Here is a 20435-nt window from a genome sequence, read left to right as displayed (position 1 = left end):
GATGAAGGGGGCACAGGGGACAACAGCAGCGAGGGAGGTGGGGCAGGGGGCTCACTGATGCATATTAGAAGTAGGAGGCCCTGGTCTGACGAGGACGTTTGCAGGGAGAAGAGGCCCTGGTCTGACGAGGACGTTTGCAGGGAGAAGAGGCCCTGGTCTGACGAGGACGTTTGCAGGGAGAAGAGGCCCTGGTCTGACGAGGACGTTTGCAGGGAGAAGAGGCCCTGGTCTGACGAGGACGTTTGCAGGGAGAAGAGGCCCTGGAGGACACAGCTGGCAGCCGGGCTGATGTAGGAGCTACTCCTGAAGCTACTCACACAGAAGACATGTTACATTTAAGTCATTTAGCAGACACTCTTATCCAGAGCGACTTACAGTATTGAGTGCATATATTTTCATACTGGTCCCGCGTAGGAATTAAACTCACAACCCTGGCATTGCCAGCATCATGCTCTACCAACTAAGACACACGGGACCAGAAGAGAGAAGAAATCTATACCAGTGGTGCTGATTACTCTGCAGTGTGCTGGGAGGATATAGAATACCGTACTGCTGGAAGTCATGCCTACTAGGAAGAGCATTTACTGAGAACATGGATTTGCAGGTTGTCTGAATGACTAGCTGAAGTTCTGCTCATTACTGTAATCTAAAGGCAGAATTAGCATTTCCCCAGACGTGTGACTCAGACATTCAAGCCGTAATAAGCCGTGGTTCATAGTAAAGCTGTAAGCCTAGACAGTGAGGCCAGCTAAGGGCAAGCTAAAGAACTTATGCTACCATATCTTCTAATAAAAGGAAGTCAACTTGGACAAATGATTTCCTCTCAAACAAGGAGCCAAATTAACAAGGTGAGGAAGTTGTTTTATATTTGTCTTCACAAGAGTTTGAGAAGAGGGTCCAGTCTTCAGATCTTATCTGAGCGAGAGTTGTCAAAACATCCCTCTTCTTTCATGTCTTCAGGACCAGGTTTCCTCTGCTCCATTCAACAGATAATATCTTTCCACATAATAGCGCAATGTTTGACATTTTCATTCACCACAGTGTGACGCCGTCTGAGCTCTTCAAAACAATGCCATTGATTCAGCCATGACATCGATCTCACTGCATTGGCTGATGGGACTTGCAGTCCATTAACTGGCAGAGAACATCCAAAGACTCAAACACTTACACAGGACATGAAGACTGCCTTTAGATTGGCTATCGTTAGTCACTACAATGTAATGATATCACACTGAGAAAAAGCTTCCACTGAACTCATGCCTATACCACTTTACATTTGGAATGGGCCTTGAATCAAATTAATCATTCAAAGAAATTCATGATTTGACTCTCAATTCTTAACTTCTCTCCTGTGTAATAACTGACATAGGAACAGACCTAATAGGCTACAAGTAGATGACAAAACTCAAAACAAGCAATAGGAATACAACCAAAGCCCCTCCCATCCAGCAATAGGAATACTACCAAAGCCCCTCCCATCCAGCAAAAGGAGTACTACCAAAGCCCCTCCCATCCAGCAATAGGAGTACATCCAAAGCCCCTCCCATCCAGCAATAGGAGTACTACCAAAGCACCTCCCATCCAGCAATAGGAGTACTACCAAAGCCCCTCCCATCCAGCAATAGGAGTACTACCAAAGCCCCTCCCATCCAGCAATAGGAATACTACCAAAGCCCCTCCCATCCAGCAATAGGAATACTACCAAAGCCCCTCCCATCCAGCAAAAGGAGTATTACCAAAGCCCCTCCCATCCAGCAATAGGAGTACTACCAAATCCCCTCCCATCCAGCAATAGGAATACTACCAAAGCCCCTCCCATCCAGCAATAGGAATACTACCAAAGCCCTTCCCATCCAGCAATAGGAATACTACCAAAGCCCCTCCCATTCAGCAATAGGAGTACTACCAAAGCCCCTCCCATCCAGCAATAGGAGTACTACCAAAACCCCTCCCATCCAGCAATAGGAGTACTACCAAAGCCCCTCCCATCCAGCAATAGGAGTACTACCAAAGCCCCTCCCATCCAGCAATAGGAGTACTACCAAAGCCCCTCCCATCCAGCAATAGGAATACTACCAAAGCCCCTCCCATCCAGCAATAGGAGTACTACCAAAGCCCCTCTCATCCAGCAATAGGAATACTACCAAAGCCCCTCCCATCCAGCAATAGGAGTACTACCAAAGCCCCTCCCATCCAGCAATAGGAGTACTACCAAAGCCCCTCCCATCCAGCAATAGGAATACTACCAAAGCCCCTCCCATCCAGCAATAGGAGTACTACCAAAGCCCCTCCCATCCAGCAATAGGAGTACTACCAAAGCCCCTCCCATCCAGCAATAGGAATACTACCAAAGCCCCTCCCATCCAGCAATAGGAGTACTACCAAAGCCCCTCCCATCCAGCAATAGGAATACTACCAAAGCCCCTCCCATCCAGCAAAAGGAGTACTACCAAAGCCCCTCCCATCCAGCAATAGGAGTACATCCAAAGCCCCTCCCATCCAGCAATAGGAGTACTACCAAATCCCCTCCCATCCAGCAATAGGAGTACTACCAAAGCCCCTCCCATCCAGCAATAGGAGTACTACCAAAGCCCCTCCCATCCAGCAATAGGAATACTACCAAAGCCCCTCTCATCCAGCAATAGGAGTACTACCAAAGCCCCTCCCATCCAGCAATAGGAGTACTACCAAAGCCCCTCCCATCCAGCAATAGGAGTACTACCAAAGCCCCTCCCATCCAGCAATAGGAGTACTACCAAAGCCCCTCCCATCCAGCAAGGCTCATTAACAGCTTCTACCCCCAAGCCATAAAACTGATAAACAATTAATCAAATGGCCACCGGACTATTTACATTGACACCCCCTCCCCTCCATTTGTTTTGTACACTGCTGCTACTCGCTGTTATTATCTATGCATAGTCACTTCACCCCTACCTACATGTACAAATTACATCAACTAACCTGTACCCCCGCACACTGACTCGGTACCAGTGCCCCCTGTATATAGGGGCTTGTAAGTAAGCATTTCACAGTAAGGTCTACACTTGTTGTATTCGGCGTATGTGACAAATAAAGTTTGATTTGACTAGATGACCAATCTCAAAGCCCCTCCCATTCAGCTATGATCTTGAGTCTCAGACAGCTAGTATTGATCAGCCACAGAACAATCCATGATGACCATGGGTTCTCCTCCTCACTTATGGGAGGGACAATATACCCAAACATACATCTAGCCTAAATGCATATTCTGCTAGACGTGAAAAAACACCAGTCCTCAACAAAAATACCATTCAACTGGCTAACCCACTGAAGCAATGTCCCTCCCTGTGCTGCAATCACACCACAAACAACTGATGGCAGTGACACAATCCACAAGGTGTGGCGGTAGATAGTCTGTTCTCTAAAAGCTCAGGGTCTGCAGGGAGCTCTCTGGGACCAGGGTGGCAGGAGAAGGCCTTCTCGCCAGCTGTATCAATAACAGGCCCTATTCAGCTGAAATCAGGCATGCCTAACAGGTGGCACCAGCTCAGGCAGCATCCGTTACTGCAACCTGACTGCAGGCTCCATGAAACAGGCACTCGGCTGGAACCTTTTTCTGACATTACTTGCAAATCTGGAAAACTATTAGACTAAGGAATTATGTGTCACACACAGAGTCTTTCACTCATTATCATAACGGTCTTTAAATAAATGGTTGCAATAAGCAATTTGCACTTTTCCAATACTGATGCATGAATAACAAAATGTTGCCAGGGTATGGAAACGTCAAAACCCTCTAGCTATCCATTTAAATAATGTATGTTACGCACATGATGCAGTGAACAATTCCATACACAACACATACAGATCCTTTGCGATACACTAACTTAGCTAGCTAAGAGATATTGTGTCATGCTGCATTAGTCGTGGGTCAGGTCCACTTTCAGTCGTTTAATGAGAGGCACGAGCCTTGTATGACCAATATTCGGCAGACAGCTTTATGGCGCTGCTGCAACGTCTTCCGTCTAACGGTAACCAGGAACGCTACAGCCTAATGCACAGACAAATGCTAGTTGATGGCTTAGATAGCTAACTAACGTTACATTGTGGTCGTGTAAAAACGTTTCAACCAGAAAACAATACAATGGTCATGAAGTTCAACTTCTATAGTGAGTATTGTAATGAACATAATGAAACGAAAAAGTGCAAATGACAGGTTTGATGAAGGTCTTGACAGACATTGTGGCTAGCTTAGTGGTGTTAGCTAACGTTAGCTAGCTAGTGAGCTAACAATGATAAATTAAAGTTAGCCCGTTTTGTAGCTAGCTAACGTTAGCTGTGAGTTAACGAGGGCGTCCCATTGTTATTGAACGATACGATGTCATTATTTGGTAAGACATAATCTAGCTAGTTTATAGTTAAGGTTAATACATTCCTCCAAAATATTTCTAACATGGAATAAATGGGTGTTACTTTCCATATTGGAGTCTGTATGTTTATAATGGACAGTAGGATATCAAAAAGATCACAGAGGAATATATATCGTTACATTTTGTACACAAGGCTGATATACAGTAACGTTAGCCATACTGAGCTATCAGCTGAGAAAACGGCGTGACGTCACGAGACCAGTGTTTCCCTGGTCGGTTGTCAAATGTAAACTAGCCAGCTAACGGGCCTTGCAACAAAATGACAAGCAGACGACAACAGCAAGAATACTCACGCTTTATCCACCATTTCCCTGACTTTCCACATATTTAGCATGTAAACGCTCTATCAGTGGCTCGCCGCCTCAATAATGCGTCGTCCAGTCCGTTTCCAACCACAGATGGACTTGTGTCACCGACAACAGAATTCCGAGTCCCTTCCACTAGCCAGCTCTGTGGGCAAGTTACTACGGGAGACGTCCTCTATACGTCAGTGTAGCTCACCCAGGTTGTGTTTGGGGAAAAAATCATTTTGGCCTAAAAGTTAAAGAAAAGCAACCTGCTTCATTATGCCTGTACCCAGAACCAATCTGCATATGAACATAGGAGAAGTATCTTTATGTTCCTACTTGCTAGACCTCTGCCAGCCCAATCACTCTTTAGTAAAATACACAAGTATGAGATTTGATGTTGTAACTGAATTGAATAGTTACAACTTTTCGCTGTTTGGCCGCATAGCTGGCTCTGCTTCTTTTTGTATGCAGATGTTAATTGTTATATTTGACAGTTTTGTGTAGATTTTGTCCCTTGTGGTAATGCAACAAAGTAACATCTACCTGGAAACGTGCAGTGTTTTCCTTTTTATGTTCCACTTTCTTTCTGTTAGGCCACACCCCACAAACTGTTCAGGCAAACAATTGACACCTTTCTCTTGTTGAAATTGAATTTATGGAACTGCACCTTATTTCAAAGTCTTGAGAGGACTCTTTCTTTCATGATCAGAATGATTGTATATTTGTAAGTGGAAAAATAGCTCAAAGAAACTAGTAAGGGATGGGTGACACGTAACACAGCGGGTGTATCTGTACGTACACAAGGAGAGGGTGACCTGTGTCCTTTTATTTAAACAGGTTGGTCTTTACGGCTTCATTGATGGTTTTCAGGTAACATATTTTAGATTATTTAAAGTCAATGACAAATCTCAAGGATTCCATGCTGGTTTGGTTTGAAAGAGGCTAATGATTGCAGGTGGGGGCATTTAAAGGGGTAGCGTATTTTAGGTGGACATGATCTGGTTGGTTACATTGAGGGGGTTATATTAATCCCACCCGTGTAGGCGTGCTTTGCATTGGCTGAAAGTTGATTGCATTCGATTTGGAACCGGGCTGCCTCCCGAGCGTGAGTTCAAAGCCCACAGCGAAGCCGGCGCAAAAGGGACGTCATTAAGCACACGTAGTAATTACTAGGATTCTGTGGTTTCCCTTGCAAAAGGGATTGCTTTTGTAACATTTATTTTATGGCAAGAGATGTATGTTTCTGGATGATGCACCATGCTGCCTTGTTGACAAAATTAGGTCGACGCATAAGGACGTGTCTCAACGTTCGGAGGGGGCAGTGTAGCGATCTTTACTACATGAGCCACGTTACAATTCCTACTAAGTGGGGTAAACCCTATTGGTGCGATGCATAGGGTGTTTGGCTTTCATGCCAGTGAACCCAGCTTTGCTTCCCTGTGCCACCATTCGCTACATCATTATTATATAAAATGACTATATTGACTAATCTATAGGGCCTCAACCTCCTTGGATCTTGAAGGCTCATGTATCTCCATGTCAGTGGCAAATTATTCAAGAAGAGACATCATTGTGGAGGACAAGTGAAAAGGTAATGGGATTTTGTGGTGCAGGCAGCCATCTACATGAGTACACATTCAGCTTGAAGAGTGCTGTCCTCAACAACGGTGGTGACGTCCAACAACAACGTCATTGCTCTTACTCCAAATCCAGTCTGGCAGAGGAGTGAGGCCTGATCTGATGCACATACCTAAGCACAGTTCGCACGTTGTCATCCTGAATCCATCGTGCCTGTCTCCATGACGGACAGGAGACAGCTGTGCAGGACGTCCCGGTGTCAGCTCCGATCCTCAGGCCATTTCTCAGGATACCGTCTGCTCCTGACTCTGAGGGAGAACGTTTACATGATCAGGAGACCCAGTTCATCCGCAAGAGGACCTCTGCTCCTTGTAAGCATAGACAGGAAATAAGTGAGAGGGAAAAATGACAACGTTCTGAATACAGATGAAAAAAAGTAACGATTTTAATTCAAACAAAGCATGACATGAGACAGCACTCACTGTCCCTATCTGTACTGTGCCCTTTGAGAGCTCACAACTCATCAAAACTGAACGGCCAATGAAGAAGCAGCCCACAGACTGTCAGGCCTGCAGAAGAAATAAGAACATTCCAAAACAATTTCATCATTTTGACACGGGAGGAGTGGCAGAGATTGAGAGGGCCTTCTTTACGAACTTGTTTCTGGCCTCTTAATAAAGTATTCAGGAGTGTTGAGGTCACAGGGACAGGCTATAAGTAGTAAACAATGTATTTTAGATGCACTACATCAGTGGGCTGCCAAGAGGAGTGCTGAGTTCTGTCAACGCCATCAGGCATGAATCGACCACTCCACTCTCCTGACTGTCACGCCCCCGCCTTCCTTCACTATACCTCAGGTTTCACCATTTCTCCTCAGGATCTCATATTGCTGGTTTGGATGGATTTTATACAAGGAAGTGGAATGTTGAACATATTAATAAATGTATATTAAATTGTATCCTCTTTCATTCACATACTGTACCAGTCAAAAGTTTGGACACACCTACTCATTCCAGGGTTTTTCTTTATTTGTACTATTTACTACATTGTAGAATAATAGTGAAGACATCAAAACTATGAAATAACACATATGGAATCATGTAGGACCCAAAAAAGTGTTAAACAAATCAAAATATATTTGAGATTCTTCAAAGTAGCCACCCTTTGCCTTGATGACAGCTATGCACATGTAACGGATGTGAAATGGCTAGCTAGTTAGCGGGTACGCGCTAGTAGCGTTTCAATCAGTTACGTCACTTGCTCTGAAACCTAGAAGTAGTGTTGCGCCTTGCTCTGCAAGGGCCGTGGCCTTTGTGGAGCGATGGGTAACGATGCTTCGTGGGTGTCAGTTGTTGATGTGTGCAGAGGGTCCCTGGTTCGCGTCTGTGTCGGGGCGAGGGGACGGTTTAAAGTTATACTGTTACATTGATGCTGTTGACCCGGATCACTGGTTGCTGCGGAAAAGGAGGAGGTTGAAAGGGGGGTGAGTGTAACGGATGTGAAATGGCTAGCTAGTTAGCGGGTACGCGCTAGTAGCGTTTCAATCAGTTACGTCACTTGCTCTGAAACCTAGAAGTAGTGTTGCGCCTTGCTCTGCAAGGGCCGTGGCCTTTGTGGAGCGATGGGTAACGATGCTTCGTGGGTGTCAGTTGTTGATGTGTGCAGAGGGTCCCTGGTTCGCGCCCGTGTCGGGGCGAGGGGACGGTTTAAAGTTATACTGTTACACACACTCTTGGCATTCTCTCAATCAGCTTCATGAGGTAGTCACCTGGAATACATTTCAATTAACAAGTGTGCCTTGTTAAAAGTACATTTGTGGAATTTCTTTCCTTCTTAATGCGTTTGAGCCAATCAGTTGTGTTGTGACAAGGTAGGGGTGTTATACAGAAGATAGCCCTATTTGGTAAAAGACCAAGTCCATTTTATGGCAAGAACAGCTCAAATAAGCAAAGAGAAACAACAGTCCATCATTACTGTAAGACAGGGCTGCCCAACCCTCTTCCTGGAGATCTACCATCCTGTGGGTTTCCAGTCCAACCCTAATTTAACACACCTGATTATACTAATTAGCTTAACTAGCTGAGTCAGATATGCTAAATTAGGGTTGGACTGAAAACCTACAGGACAGTAGATCTGCAGGAAGAGGGTTGGGCAGCCCTGCTATAGGACATGAAGGTCAGTCAATGTGTAAAATTTCAAGAACTTTGAAAGTTACTTCAAGTGCAGTCACAAAAACCAAGCTCTATGATGAAACTGGCTTTCATGAGGACCGCCACAGGAAAGGAAGACCCAGAGTTACCTCTGCTGCAGAGGATAAGTTCATTAGGGTAACTGCACCTCAGATTGCAGCCCAAATAAATGCTTCAGAGAGTTCAAGTTACAGACACATCTCAACATCAACTGTTCAGAGGGGACTGCGTGAATCAGGCCTTCATGGTCAAATTGCTGCAAAGAATACCATTACTAAAGGACACCAATAAGAAGAGACTTGCTTGGGCCAAGAAACACGATCAATGTATATCACCGGTGGAAATCTGTCCTTTGGTCTGATGAGTCCACCACCATGTCTATGTGAGACGCAGAGTAGGTGAACGGATAATGTGTGGTTCCCGTCATGAAGCATGGTGGAGAAGTGTGGGGGTGCTTTGCTGGTGACACTGTCAGTGATTGATTTAGAATTCAAGGAATACTTAACCAGCATGGCTACCACAGCATTCTGCAGCGATATGCCATCCCATCTGGTTTGAGCTTAGTGGGACTATCATTTGTTTTTCAACAGGACAATGACCCAAAACACCTCCAGGCTGTGTAAGGGCTATTTGGTCAATAAGGAGAGTGATGGAGTGCTGCATCAGATGACCTGGCCTCCACAATCACCCAACCTCAACACAACTGAGATGGTTTGGGATGAGTTGGACCGCAGATTGCAGGAAAAGCAGCCAACAAGTGCTCAGCATATATGGGAACTCCTTCAAGACTGTTGGAAAAGCATTCCAGATGAAGCTGGTTGAAAGAATGCCAAGAGAGTAGCCCTATTTGGTAATCAAGACAAAGGGTGGCTAGAATCTAAAATATATTTTTATTTGTTTAACAATTTTTTGGGGTACTTTATGATTCCATATGTGTTATTTCATAGTTTTGATGTCTTCACTATTATGTATGTAGAAAGTAGTGAGAATATAGAAACCCTTGAATGAGTAGGTGTGTCCAAACTTTTGACTGGTGCTGTACCTGCACTGTAACTGCAAGCTGTTGGCTAGAGTACATGTCCCAATACCAGAATAATGCACATTCGCTATACCTACGGAAAAAAATTTGGGGGGACAAAACCATCAGTACGCCTAGAGTTGAAAATGGGATGGAAACCCATTTAACTTGTATTTTTTTATCGGGTACATGGGAATTTAACCTAAAAATTATTTTTTTATGTGCGCTACGTATTTATGCACAGACTTTTATCTGCAAGAAGTCAATTTGATGGAAACAACTCTGATGGGGAAAATGGTCCAGGGTTTCCCTTAGCTGGTAATTGCCAGGCATTTGGCCAATTTAAAAACATATTAACGCCGATTTTACATAAAATTATTGCAGGCCAAATTGTCCAGGAGAAGCTGTTTATTATAGCCTACACCCCAAATTTGCCATTCAGCATCCTTCTCTCAAGCCTTGCAAGCAACAGAGGAGCCTTGGCCTATTGCTAAAATGGAGGTAAACAAAAGTTAGAGGGAGAAAGTGTATGCCTATAATGAACAGCCTACAGGGGGAATTGAATATATGTTTAATTATTGTAATGGACTAAGATGAGAAGAATACAGGCTACTGTGCAACTCCCTATTCAGGCAGGATGCAATTTTGGAACTTACATTTATAATTTGTTTTATCATTATTGTATATCATTGTTAATATTGTAAGCCTATTTAATAATATGCTAAACCTGTTTTGTTTAATTCTGAGACATTTTCACATTTGCTCAATTAAATTTGATCTGTCTTAATTGTGTGCTCCATTTTTAAATCAAGATCGGTTATAAGTAGGTCTGTTGTAAAATAAATAACATTAGCCTATTTCTGTAATTTGTTGGGTACGGTAGGCACTTGCCTTTGTTGGTAATTGCTGCAATATATCCTGTTCAAAACATTTGTGAAGGTTTAAACCAGTTCACAAGTATTTTGTTTCATTCTGTTGAGCCTTTTTCTTTGTCCAAATTAAGTTCCAACTAATGCTGTGTTTGCCGCAATATACACTGAACAAAAATATAAACGCAACATGTAAAGTGTTGGTTTCATAAACTGAAATAAAAGATCCCCAAAATGTTCCATATGGACAAACATTTCTCTAATTTAGTTAGTTTACATTCTTGTTAGGGAGCATTTCTCCATTGCCAAGATAATCCATCCACCTGACAGTTGTGGCATATCAAGAAGCTGATTAAACAGTATGATCATTACACAGATGCACCTTGTGCTGGGGACAAAAGTCCACTCTAAAAGGTGCAGGGTTGTCAAACAACACAATGCCACAGATGTCTCAAGTTTTGAGGGAGTGTGCAATTGGAATGCAAATGTTAATTTCTCTACCATAAGCCACCTTCAACGTTGTTCTAGAGAATTTGGGAGTACGTTCAACCAGCCTCACAACGTGCATATTGTTTTTAATGACGATTTTTAAATATTCACATGAAAATCTGTCACCAATTGGATGGAAACCTATAGACACCCTAAAGATTCTGTAAAGTGCGCTAGTCCAGTGTCACTTTGATTATGCTTGCACATCATGGTTCACAAGCACACACAAACATCTAAAGAATACACTACAGACTAGGATTGAATATTTTCTATGTATTTTACAAATGTTCCATCCAGAGAATAATCACTTTTCTCACTGGCAACCCGATATTTCGTGCCCAAACTGTAAGTATCATTCTAAAGCATTATAAAGCATATTAATATCTAGATTTGATTAGAGCTTTGATTGTCATGAAAATTCAAGTCTGATGCTACCTGAGTCTGATGATCCCTACATTAAATACATTTTATAAGCCATACATTAAAGACATTTTATGATCCCTACATGAATGATATTTTATGAGCCCTACATTAAAGATATTTTATAAGCCATACATTAAATACATTTTATAAGCCATACATTAAATACATTTTATTAGCCATACATTAAAGACATTTTATGATCCCTACATGAAATACATTTTATAAGCCCTACATTAAAGACATTTTATGATCTCTACATGAAAGATATTTTATGAGCCCTACATTAAATACATTTTATGAGCCAAAAATTTTACACATTTTATGATCCCTACATTAAAGATATTTTATGAGCCCTACATTAAATACATTTTATTAGCCATACATTAAAGACATTTTATGATCCCTACATTAAAGATATTTTGTGAGCCCTACATTTAAATACATTTTATGAGCCCTACATTTAAATACATTTTATGAGCCATGCATTAAAGATATTTTATGATTCCAACATTAAAAATATTTTATGAGCCCTACATTAAAGACATTTTATTACGCACGCCAGAAAAATATAAAAGTCCATAGATGCTACACTGCCTGACCAAAAATATGTGGACATCTGCTTGTCGAACATCTCATTCCAAAATGTATGGGCATTAATATGGAGCTGGTCTTCCCTTTGTGGCTATAACAGCCTCTGCTCTTCTGGGAAGGCTTTCTACTAGATGTTGGAACATTGCTGCAGGGACTTGCTTCCATTCAGCCACAAGAGCATTAGTGAGGTCGGGCACTGATGTTTGGCGATTAGGCCTGGCTCGCAGTCAGCGTTCCAATTCATCCCAAAGGTGTTTGACAGGGTTGAGGTCAGGGCTCTGTGCAGGCTAATCAAGTTCTTCCACGCTGATCTCGACAAACCATTTCTTTATCGACCAGATTCCTACGTCGAACTGCCAGATGGTGAAGGGTGATTTATTACTCCAGAAAACGCATTTCCGCTGCTCCAGAGTCCAATGGCGGCGAGCCTTCACCACTCCAGCCGACGCTTGGCAGTGCGCATGGTGATCTAAGGCTTGTGTGCGGCTGCTCGGCCATGGAAACCCATTTAATGAAGTTCGCGACGAACAGTTCTAGTGCCGACGTTGCTTCCAGAGGCAGTTTGGAACTCGCTAGTGAGTGTTGCAACCGAGGACAGACGTGTTTGTCTATGGAGATTGCAATGTTTGGCTATGGAGATTGCATGGCTGTGTGCTCCATTTTATACACCTGTCAGCAACGAGTGTGGCTGAAATAGCAGAATCCACTAATTTCAAGGGATGTCCACATACTTTTTTATATATAATGTATGTTAAAAAATAAGGTGACTCCCGAAGCAAGATGGAGATGTGTAAATTAGATGTGGATTCAGTCCTTATATTACTGTATCATATGCTGCAGAAAATGTAGGGACCACAATGTAAATACACCTCTGACTTTATTGTGCAGTCACATTTACTTTTTAAAAATGATTTGTGTGTGTGTGTATATATATATATATGTTTGTTTTTTTACTGACAGAAAATCAATCAATTAATCCAAACTGTGCATAGGCAATTTAATAAATGGAAATTCACCAAAAGTTGAATAACATTCAGAGATTGTCAAGCCAAGCATTCGATACTGGGTAAGCCTATAAGGCAGGAAGGGATGTGTTTTCTGTTTGTCCAGATTGACAGTCTATTTATTGTGGTGTTGAAAACACAAATCATATTGCTATGCTTTGTTTATTGGTTGTGTGGTGCATTGGCACAGAAACCTATTGGTGGAAAATTTGTTGCATATATTTTATATAACTTTAAATCAGACTTCCCCCGAGCTGACCATTGTCTGCAGACGGCTTTAATCGGACAGTAATGAAACAGGCAATGAGAGTGATTCTGTCTGTGGTGATTGGAGAACCCTCAACCTTCTGGCCCCTAGCCCTGCATCAACTGTGACACAACAGCATGCTGAAGTGGCAAAGTCCATATCCATGAATATAAACACAGGGTCGTTACAGTTATTGTTATTTGTGGTAATTAACAATATTTAGAGTTAATTCTATGAGAGGGAAGGGTGTTCAATTTATTTTACAGTACAAGGGGGAGTGTCATGTGAAAATATTTTGTTACGTTGGTGAGGGGGGTGCATTTTGTTATGACACCTTAAGTTGGACCAGACCCCCCCCCCCCCCCCCCCCCACAGTACATTTTGATCGGTACCTTATGAATTCAGAACTTCAGGTCCACAAAAGTGTGTATGAGGGTAGGAGCTACGGAGTAGGTGTACAAGCGATTCTGATTCGATAAACTACCAATACTCATTGTGCGGATTACTGATGATCACACAATTGCATTTTAATTGTATTTTCACATACTTGTATGAACAGTTGATTGGTCAATATTGACAGGACATATTTTCCAACAGTTCACCCTGATCACTACACAATCCTTCAATGTAAATTGTAATATTCTGTCTTTCCAATAGGTGGCACTGTGTCTCCAGATAAACCGTGATGGATGGAAACAGGAGAACGGATAAATCTCTTTGAGTGGGGAGTTCTTTTAACAGTCACTACTATAATCATAATATATATTTATAGCTTTTATTTTGAGCATATGTAACATTTTATGATATAATAGTAATAATAATAATTGTAATAAATAACCAATTATTGACTATAGTTTTCAGTGTAAATATTAAGGAATTTATAAAAGACAGATCATCAAGACATCGTAGAAAATGGCGTTCCACTTACAAAATGTCCCATAAAGCAAATAGATTTCCATGTAACAGGAATAAACCTTTTTTCTATTTGTTTACATATGATTTTTTCCAGGGAAAGAAACTGTGGTGAAAATGGGTTTGCATGTGGGGCAGGATCAAATGCTGTATGGTATGTGGGTGTATGACATGTATATCGCTTGGGAAAAGAACCTAAGGTCTGACTGTGGTAGTGGTAGCCAAAAATAACAACTCAAAATAAAACAGTGGAGAGAGGGAAAGATATCCCGTCCAACAGAGAGATTACAAACCTGAGAACCAAGTCATGGACATGGGTATGTAACATTAGAGCTAAATCAATGAACAAAGAACATTGTATTTCAAAAGAAAAGGAAATGGAAGAAAAACAGAACTCACCCGCATGGTTTCACAGCATTTCAACTGATTGGATCCATATGTAAAAAGAATAATGGGAAATTTGGATTGTTTTATTTGTGCTCTTTTTTTTGTTTTGCTAAACTATGAAGTGGGAGAGGAAGATGGAGAGCATCCATGACTGCAGATGACGATCAGTCATGGGAAATTCAGCTGCGTAAACAGGTCTGCTCCTTTTAAGCTCGGGGAACGTTCAGTCAAACTCCTGGGCCAGTCACCTGTCGTTGTGAGAGCTGTCTGTCTATGTGATGGAACAGCACGTGTCTACCAGGTATGATGATGCATCGTGACCTGGGCCATATTCATGGTGTCCACTGTGGTGGTTCCAATCAGGCCTAACAAAGCCTGTGTGGGCTGGAAGGACCAGAGCCCTCACCAACTTCAGTGGGCGGGCATACTGCCCAGCAGATCATTTTCTGCTATCTGGGCATGCTGCCAATGTTTCGCCCCCGCACTGGAGAAAATCAGATCTGATGCCTCCTTTATATACCGTTTGAACTGGCTTCACCACAATCACTTTAAATGTTCATTTTCCCTTCAAAATCCTTTGTCTAAACTGTTGTCGTTCTTCTGCCCCCCACAATAGAGGCAGCGTGCATTCCTAGGGGGTAAACAACAATGTGTGCACTCCACTTTCTGGCTCAGCCTGCGGTGGAGCCTGTCATTGTTCATGGAGGAGAGGGAACAAGGGAACGGTGAAAGGATACAAGACGTCCTCCATTTCTAGTGCCATAAGAAGTCCCAGTATGGCCCCACAGCACAGGGCCTTACAGAGGGAAGCTGCAGTCCTGGTATGGCCACACAGCACAGGGCCTTACAGAGGGAAGCTGCAGTCCCAGTATGGCCACACAGCACAGGGGCTTACAGAGGGAAGCTGCAGTCCCGGTATGGCCACACAGCACAGGGCCTTACAGAGGGAAGCTGCAGTCCCAGTATGGCCCCACAGCACAGGGGCTTACAGTGGGAAGCTGCAGTCCCAGTATGGCCCCACAGCACAGGGGCTTACAGAGGGAAGCTGCAGTCCCAGTATGGCCACACAGCACAGGGCCTTACAGAGGGAAGCTGCAGTCCCAGTATGGCCCCACAGCACAGGGGCTTACAGTGGGAAGCTGCAGTCCCGGTATGGCCCCACAGCACAGGGGCTTACAGAGGGAAGCTGCAGTCCCGGTATGGCCCCACAGCACAGGGGCTTACAGAGGGAAGCTGCAGTCCCAGTATGGCCACACAGCACAGGGGCTTACAGAGGGAAGCTGCAGTCCCGGTATGGCCCCACAGCACAGGGCCTTACAGAGGGAAGCTGCAGTCCCAGTATGGACCCACAGCACAGGGGCTTACAGTGGGAAGCTGCAGTCCCAGTATGGCCCCACAGCACAGGGGCTTACAGAGGGAAGCTGCAGTCCCAGTATGGCCACACAGCACAGGGCCTTACAGAGGGAAGCTGCAGTCCCAGTATGGCCCCACAGCACAGGGGCTTACAGTGGGAAGCTGCAGTCCCGGTATGGCCCCACAGCACAGGGGCTTACAGAGGGAAGCTGCAGTCCCGGTATGGCCCCACAGCACAGGGGCTTACAGAGGGAAGCTGCAGTCCCGGTATGGCCACACAGCACAGGGCCTTATAGAGGGAAGCTGCAGTCCCAGTATGGCCCCACAGCACAGGGCCTTACAGAGGGAAGCTGCAGTCCCGGTATGGCCCCACAGCACAGGGGCTTACAGAGGGAAGCTGCAGTCCCGGTATGGCCCCACAGCACAGGGCCTTATAGAGGGAAGCTGCAGTCCCAGTATGGCCCCACAGCACAGGGGCTTACAGAGGGAAGCTGCAGTCCCAGTATGGCCCCACAGCACAGGGCCTTACAGAGGGAAGCTGCAGTCCCACTCCCAGTCCCAGTCCCAGTCCCAGTCCCAGTCCCAGTCCCAGTCCCACTCCCAGTCCCAGTCCCAGTCCCAGTCCCAGTCCCAGTCCCAGTCCCAGTCCCAGTCCCAGTCCCAGTCATGCTCCAAACATGCTGCAGTTTCTTTATCATCAGCTGCTGCAGCGTTTACTGATGCTTCCATTTTTGTGTTCAGCACAAACAGGCAGAAGGAGCACATTCCAGAGCTGTTCCAAAAATAAACTGGAGAACAATAAATAAGGGCCTTATTCTTAGCACACATCTGGATAGGAACAACCGTGGAGCACTGGGACCTAACCTCATGGGAGAGCTCCTGTGCATTTAAAGACTTGTATCAGCCCTCTTATCGCGGATGAAAAAGCTCCCCCACCCCCGTTGCCACAAACACACACTGTGAAGAACAGCCAGCAAATAGGGTTGTGAGCTTGGCTTCAGTCAGCCATTTGCTTTTTGTAAACAATCCTAAACTGGCGTCATGCAGATTCATGACAGCAGTGTAGCAGCACAGGTAGAGGAGATCCGCTCTCAGGGAATAAACAGAAAGGAATGGAGAGACTTTAAAGGTCAGTAAAGAGCAGTAAAAAGCCAGCTGCAGCGTCATGTGGGAACCAGGACAACCCCTCTCATCCTGCTGTCCTGGTCACTCTCCATCCTGACACACACTGTCCTGGTCACTCTCTCCATCCTGACACACACTGTCCTGGTCACTCTCTCCATCCTGACACACACTGTCCTGGTCACTCTCTCCATCCTGACACACACTGTCCTGGTCACTCTCTCCATCCTGACACACACTGTCCTGGTTGCTCTCTCCATCCTGACACACACTGTCCTGGTCGCTCTCTCCATCCTGACACACTGTCCTGGTCGCTCTCTCCATCCTGACACACACTGTCCTGGTCGCTCTCTCCATCCTGACACACACTGTCCTGGTCGCTCTCTCCATCCTGACACACACTGTCCTGGTCACTCTCTCCATCCTGACACACACTGTTCTGGTCACTCTCTCCATCCTGACACACACTGTCCTGGTTGCTCTCTCCATCCTGACACACTGTCCTGGTTGCTCTCTCCATCCTGACACACACTGTCCTGGTCACTCTCTCCATCCTGACACACACTGTCCTGGTCACTCTCTACATCCTGACACACACTGTCCTGGTCACTCTCTCCATCCTGACACACACTGTCCTGGTCGCTCTCTCCATCCTGACACACACTGTCCTGGTCACTCTCTCCATCCTGACACACTGTCCTGGTTGCTCTCTCCATCCTGACACACACTGTCCTGGTCACTCTCTCCATCCTGACACACACTGTCCTGGTCACTCTCTACATCCTGACACACACTGTCCTAGTCACTCTCTCCATCCTGACACACACTGTCCTGGTCGCTCTCTACATCCTGACACACACTGTCCTGGTTGCGCTCTCCATCCTGACACACACTGTCCTGGTCGCTCTCTCCATCCTGACACACACTGTCCTGGTCACTCTCTCCATCCTGACACACACTGTCCTAGTCACTCTCTCCATCCTGACACACACTGTCCTGGTCGCTCTCTACATCCTGACACACACTGTCCTGGTCACTCTCTCCATCCTGACACACTGTCCTGGTCACTCTCTCCATCCTGACACACACTGTCCTGGTCACTCTCTCCATCCTGACACACACTGTCCTGGTCACTCTCTCCATCCTGACACACACTGTCCTGGTTGCTCTCTACATCCTGACACACACTGTCCTGGTTGCTCTCTCCATCCTGACACACACTGTCCTGGTCACTCTCTCCATCCTGACACACACTGTCCTGGTCACTCTCTCCATCCTGACACACACTGTCCTAGTCACTCTCTACATCCTGACACACACTGTCCTGGTCACTCTCTCCATCCTGACACACACTGTCCTGGTCGCTCTCTACATCCTGACACACACTGTCCTGGTCACTCTCTCCATCCTGACACACACTGTCCTGGTCGCTCTCTCCATCCTGACACACTGTCCTGGTCGCTCTCTCCATCCTGACACACACTGTCCTGGTCGCTCTCTCCATCCTGACACACACTGTCCTGGTCGCTCTCTCCATCCTGACACACACTGTCCTGGTCACTCTCTCCATCCTGACACACACTGTCCTGGTCACTCTCTCCATCCTGACACACAGTGTCCTGGTCGCTCTCTCCATCCTGACACACACTGTCCTGGTCACTCTCTCCATCCTGACACACACTGTCCTGGTCACTCTCTCCATCCTGACACACACTGTCCTGGTCACTCTCTCCATCCTGACACACACTGTCCTGGTCACTCTCTACATCCTGACACACACTGTCCTGGTCACTCTCTCCATCCTGACACACACTGTCCTGGTCGCTCTCTACATCCTGACACACACTGTCCTGGTCGCTCTCTCCATCCTGACACACACTGTCCTGGTCACTCTCTCCATCCTGACACACACTGTCCTGGTCACTCTCTCCATCCTGACACACACTGTCCTGGTCACTCTCTCCATCCTGACACACACTGTCCTGGTCACTCTCTCCATCCTGACACACACTGTCCTGGTCACTCTCTACATCCTGACACACACTGTCCTGGTTGCTCTCTCCATCCTGACACACACTGTCCTGGTCACTCTCTCCATCCTGACACACACTGTCCTGGTCACTCTCTCCATCCTGACACACACTGTCCTGGTCACTCTCTCCATCCTGACACACACTGTCCTGGTCACTCTCTCCATCCTGACACACACTGTCCTGGTCACTCTCTACATCCTGACACACACTGTCCTGGTCACTCTCTACATCCTGACACACACTGTCCTGGTTGCTCTCTCCATCCTGACACACACTGTCCTGGTCACTCTCTCCATCCTGACACACACTGTCCTGGTTGCTCTCTCCATCCTGACACACACTGTCCTGGTCACTCTCTACATCCTGACACACACTGTCCTGGTTGCTCTCTCCATCCTGACACACACTGTCCTGGTTCCCGAAAAGCAGCTACTCTTTTATGGCCAGATTCAATTGACAATTTAGCTGAAAAGGAAAGTGAAAACAAGGCCAAACATCTGGAGTCATTAACAGTTAATGTGGAAAATGAAGGGAAAGGAGAGGATGAAAATGTGAAACTTTCAAGGACAAAAGCTTTCCGCGTGACATGCATGATAAAACAGGTCTGTGCCACAGTTAAGCTGAGAAAAATGGCTGATAAGTGGAGATTTTTTTACCCTAATAATTTGTCTATTGTAAATCGACTGAGACTATAGCGAATATAGCGTAACATTAAATAGTACAACTTGTGACACCGACATCAGAATTTAATTGACAGTTTAGTTAGCGAAAGATTAAACCCCAGATTAACCCCAGTCGCCTAAATATCAATAGCTTGTTCATTTATTTTTTACATTTCAAAAGAATAGACGCTTTTGAAGAATAGACAGCTCAGGGACCATCAGAGGGAAACATCCCAAAAAATATAGGCCATTATAGAAGGATAGATGAAAAAGGACAGTTCAGATTTCATAGCGAGACACTTAAGAGCCCTGTCAGTTCATGGCTTTATCTCCTCTCCCATGGGATGGAGAGCAATGCCAAAAATGCTCTTGCAAGCAACTACCAAAATGCAACATCATGCTACGCTTCATATCCATGGGTCTATCCTCTCCAGCTACGCTTCATGTCCATGGGTCTATCCTCTCCAGCTACCTTTCATGTCCATTTCATGTCCACCATTTCATGTCCACGCTTCATATCCATGGGTCTGTCCTCTCCAGCTACGCTTCATGTCCATGGGTCTGTCCTCTCCAGCTACCTTTCATGTCCATGGGTCTGTCCTCTCCAGCTACGCTTCATGTCCATGGGTCTATCCTCTCCAGCTACGCTTCATGTCCATGGGTCTGTCCTCTCCAGCTACGCTTCATGTCCATGGGTCTATCCTCTCCAGTTACCCTTCATGTCCATGGGTCTGTCCTCTCCAGCTACGCTTCATGTCCATGGGTCTATCCTCTCCAGTTACCCTTCATGTCCATGGGTCTGTCCTCTCCAGCTACGCTTCATGTCCATGGGTCTGTCCTCTCCAGCTACGCTTCATGT

General features: G+C 45.3%; 1 protein-coding gene across 2 annotated transcripts in view; it reads right to left on the bottom strand.

The window, feature by feature from the left end:
* The window catches only part of LOC120056853 (clathrin interactor 1-like), a 39349-nt gene extending 34374 nt beyond the window's left edge, over positions 1-4975 (bottom strand). Inside the window, exon 1 of one of the 2 annotated variants that reach the window (XM_039005097.1) lies at positions 4703-4975. In XM_039005097.1, the coding sequence (XP_038861025.1) occupies positions 4703-4743 (41 nt within the window). In that variant the 5' untranslated portion in view covers positions 4744-4975. The remainder of the gene's footprint in view (positions 1-4702) is intronic. The other variant, XM_039005098.1, reaches the window with a different exon arrangement.
* Positions 4976-20435: the final 15460 nt, after the last annotated feature.

This window comes from Salvelinus namaycush, chromosome 12 (genome assembly GCF_016432855.1).
Source record: "Salvelinus namaycush isolate Seneca chromosome 12, SaNama_1.0, whole genome shotgun sequence".
Lineage (NCBI taxonomy): Eukaryota > Metazoa > Chordata > Actinopteri > Salmoniformes > Salmonidae > Salvelinus > Salvelinus namaycush.
Note: the sequence above shows the minus strand (reverse complement) of the source record. Positions and strands in the feature narration are given on the sequence as shown.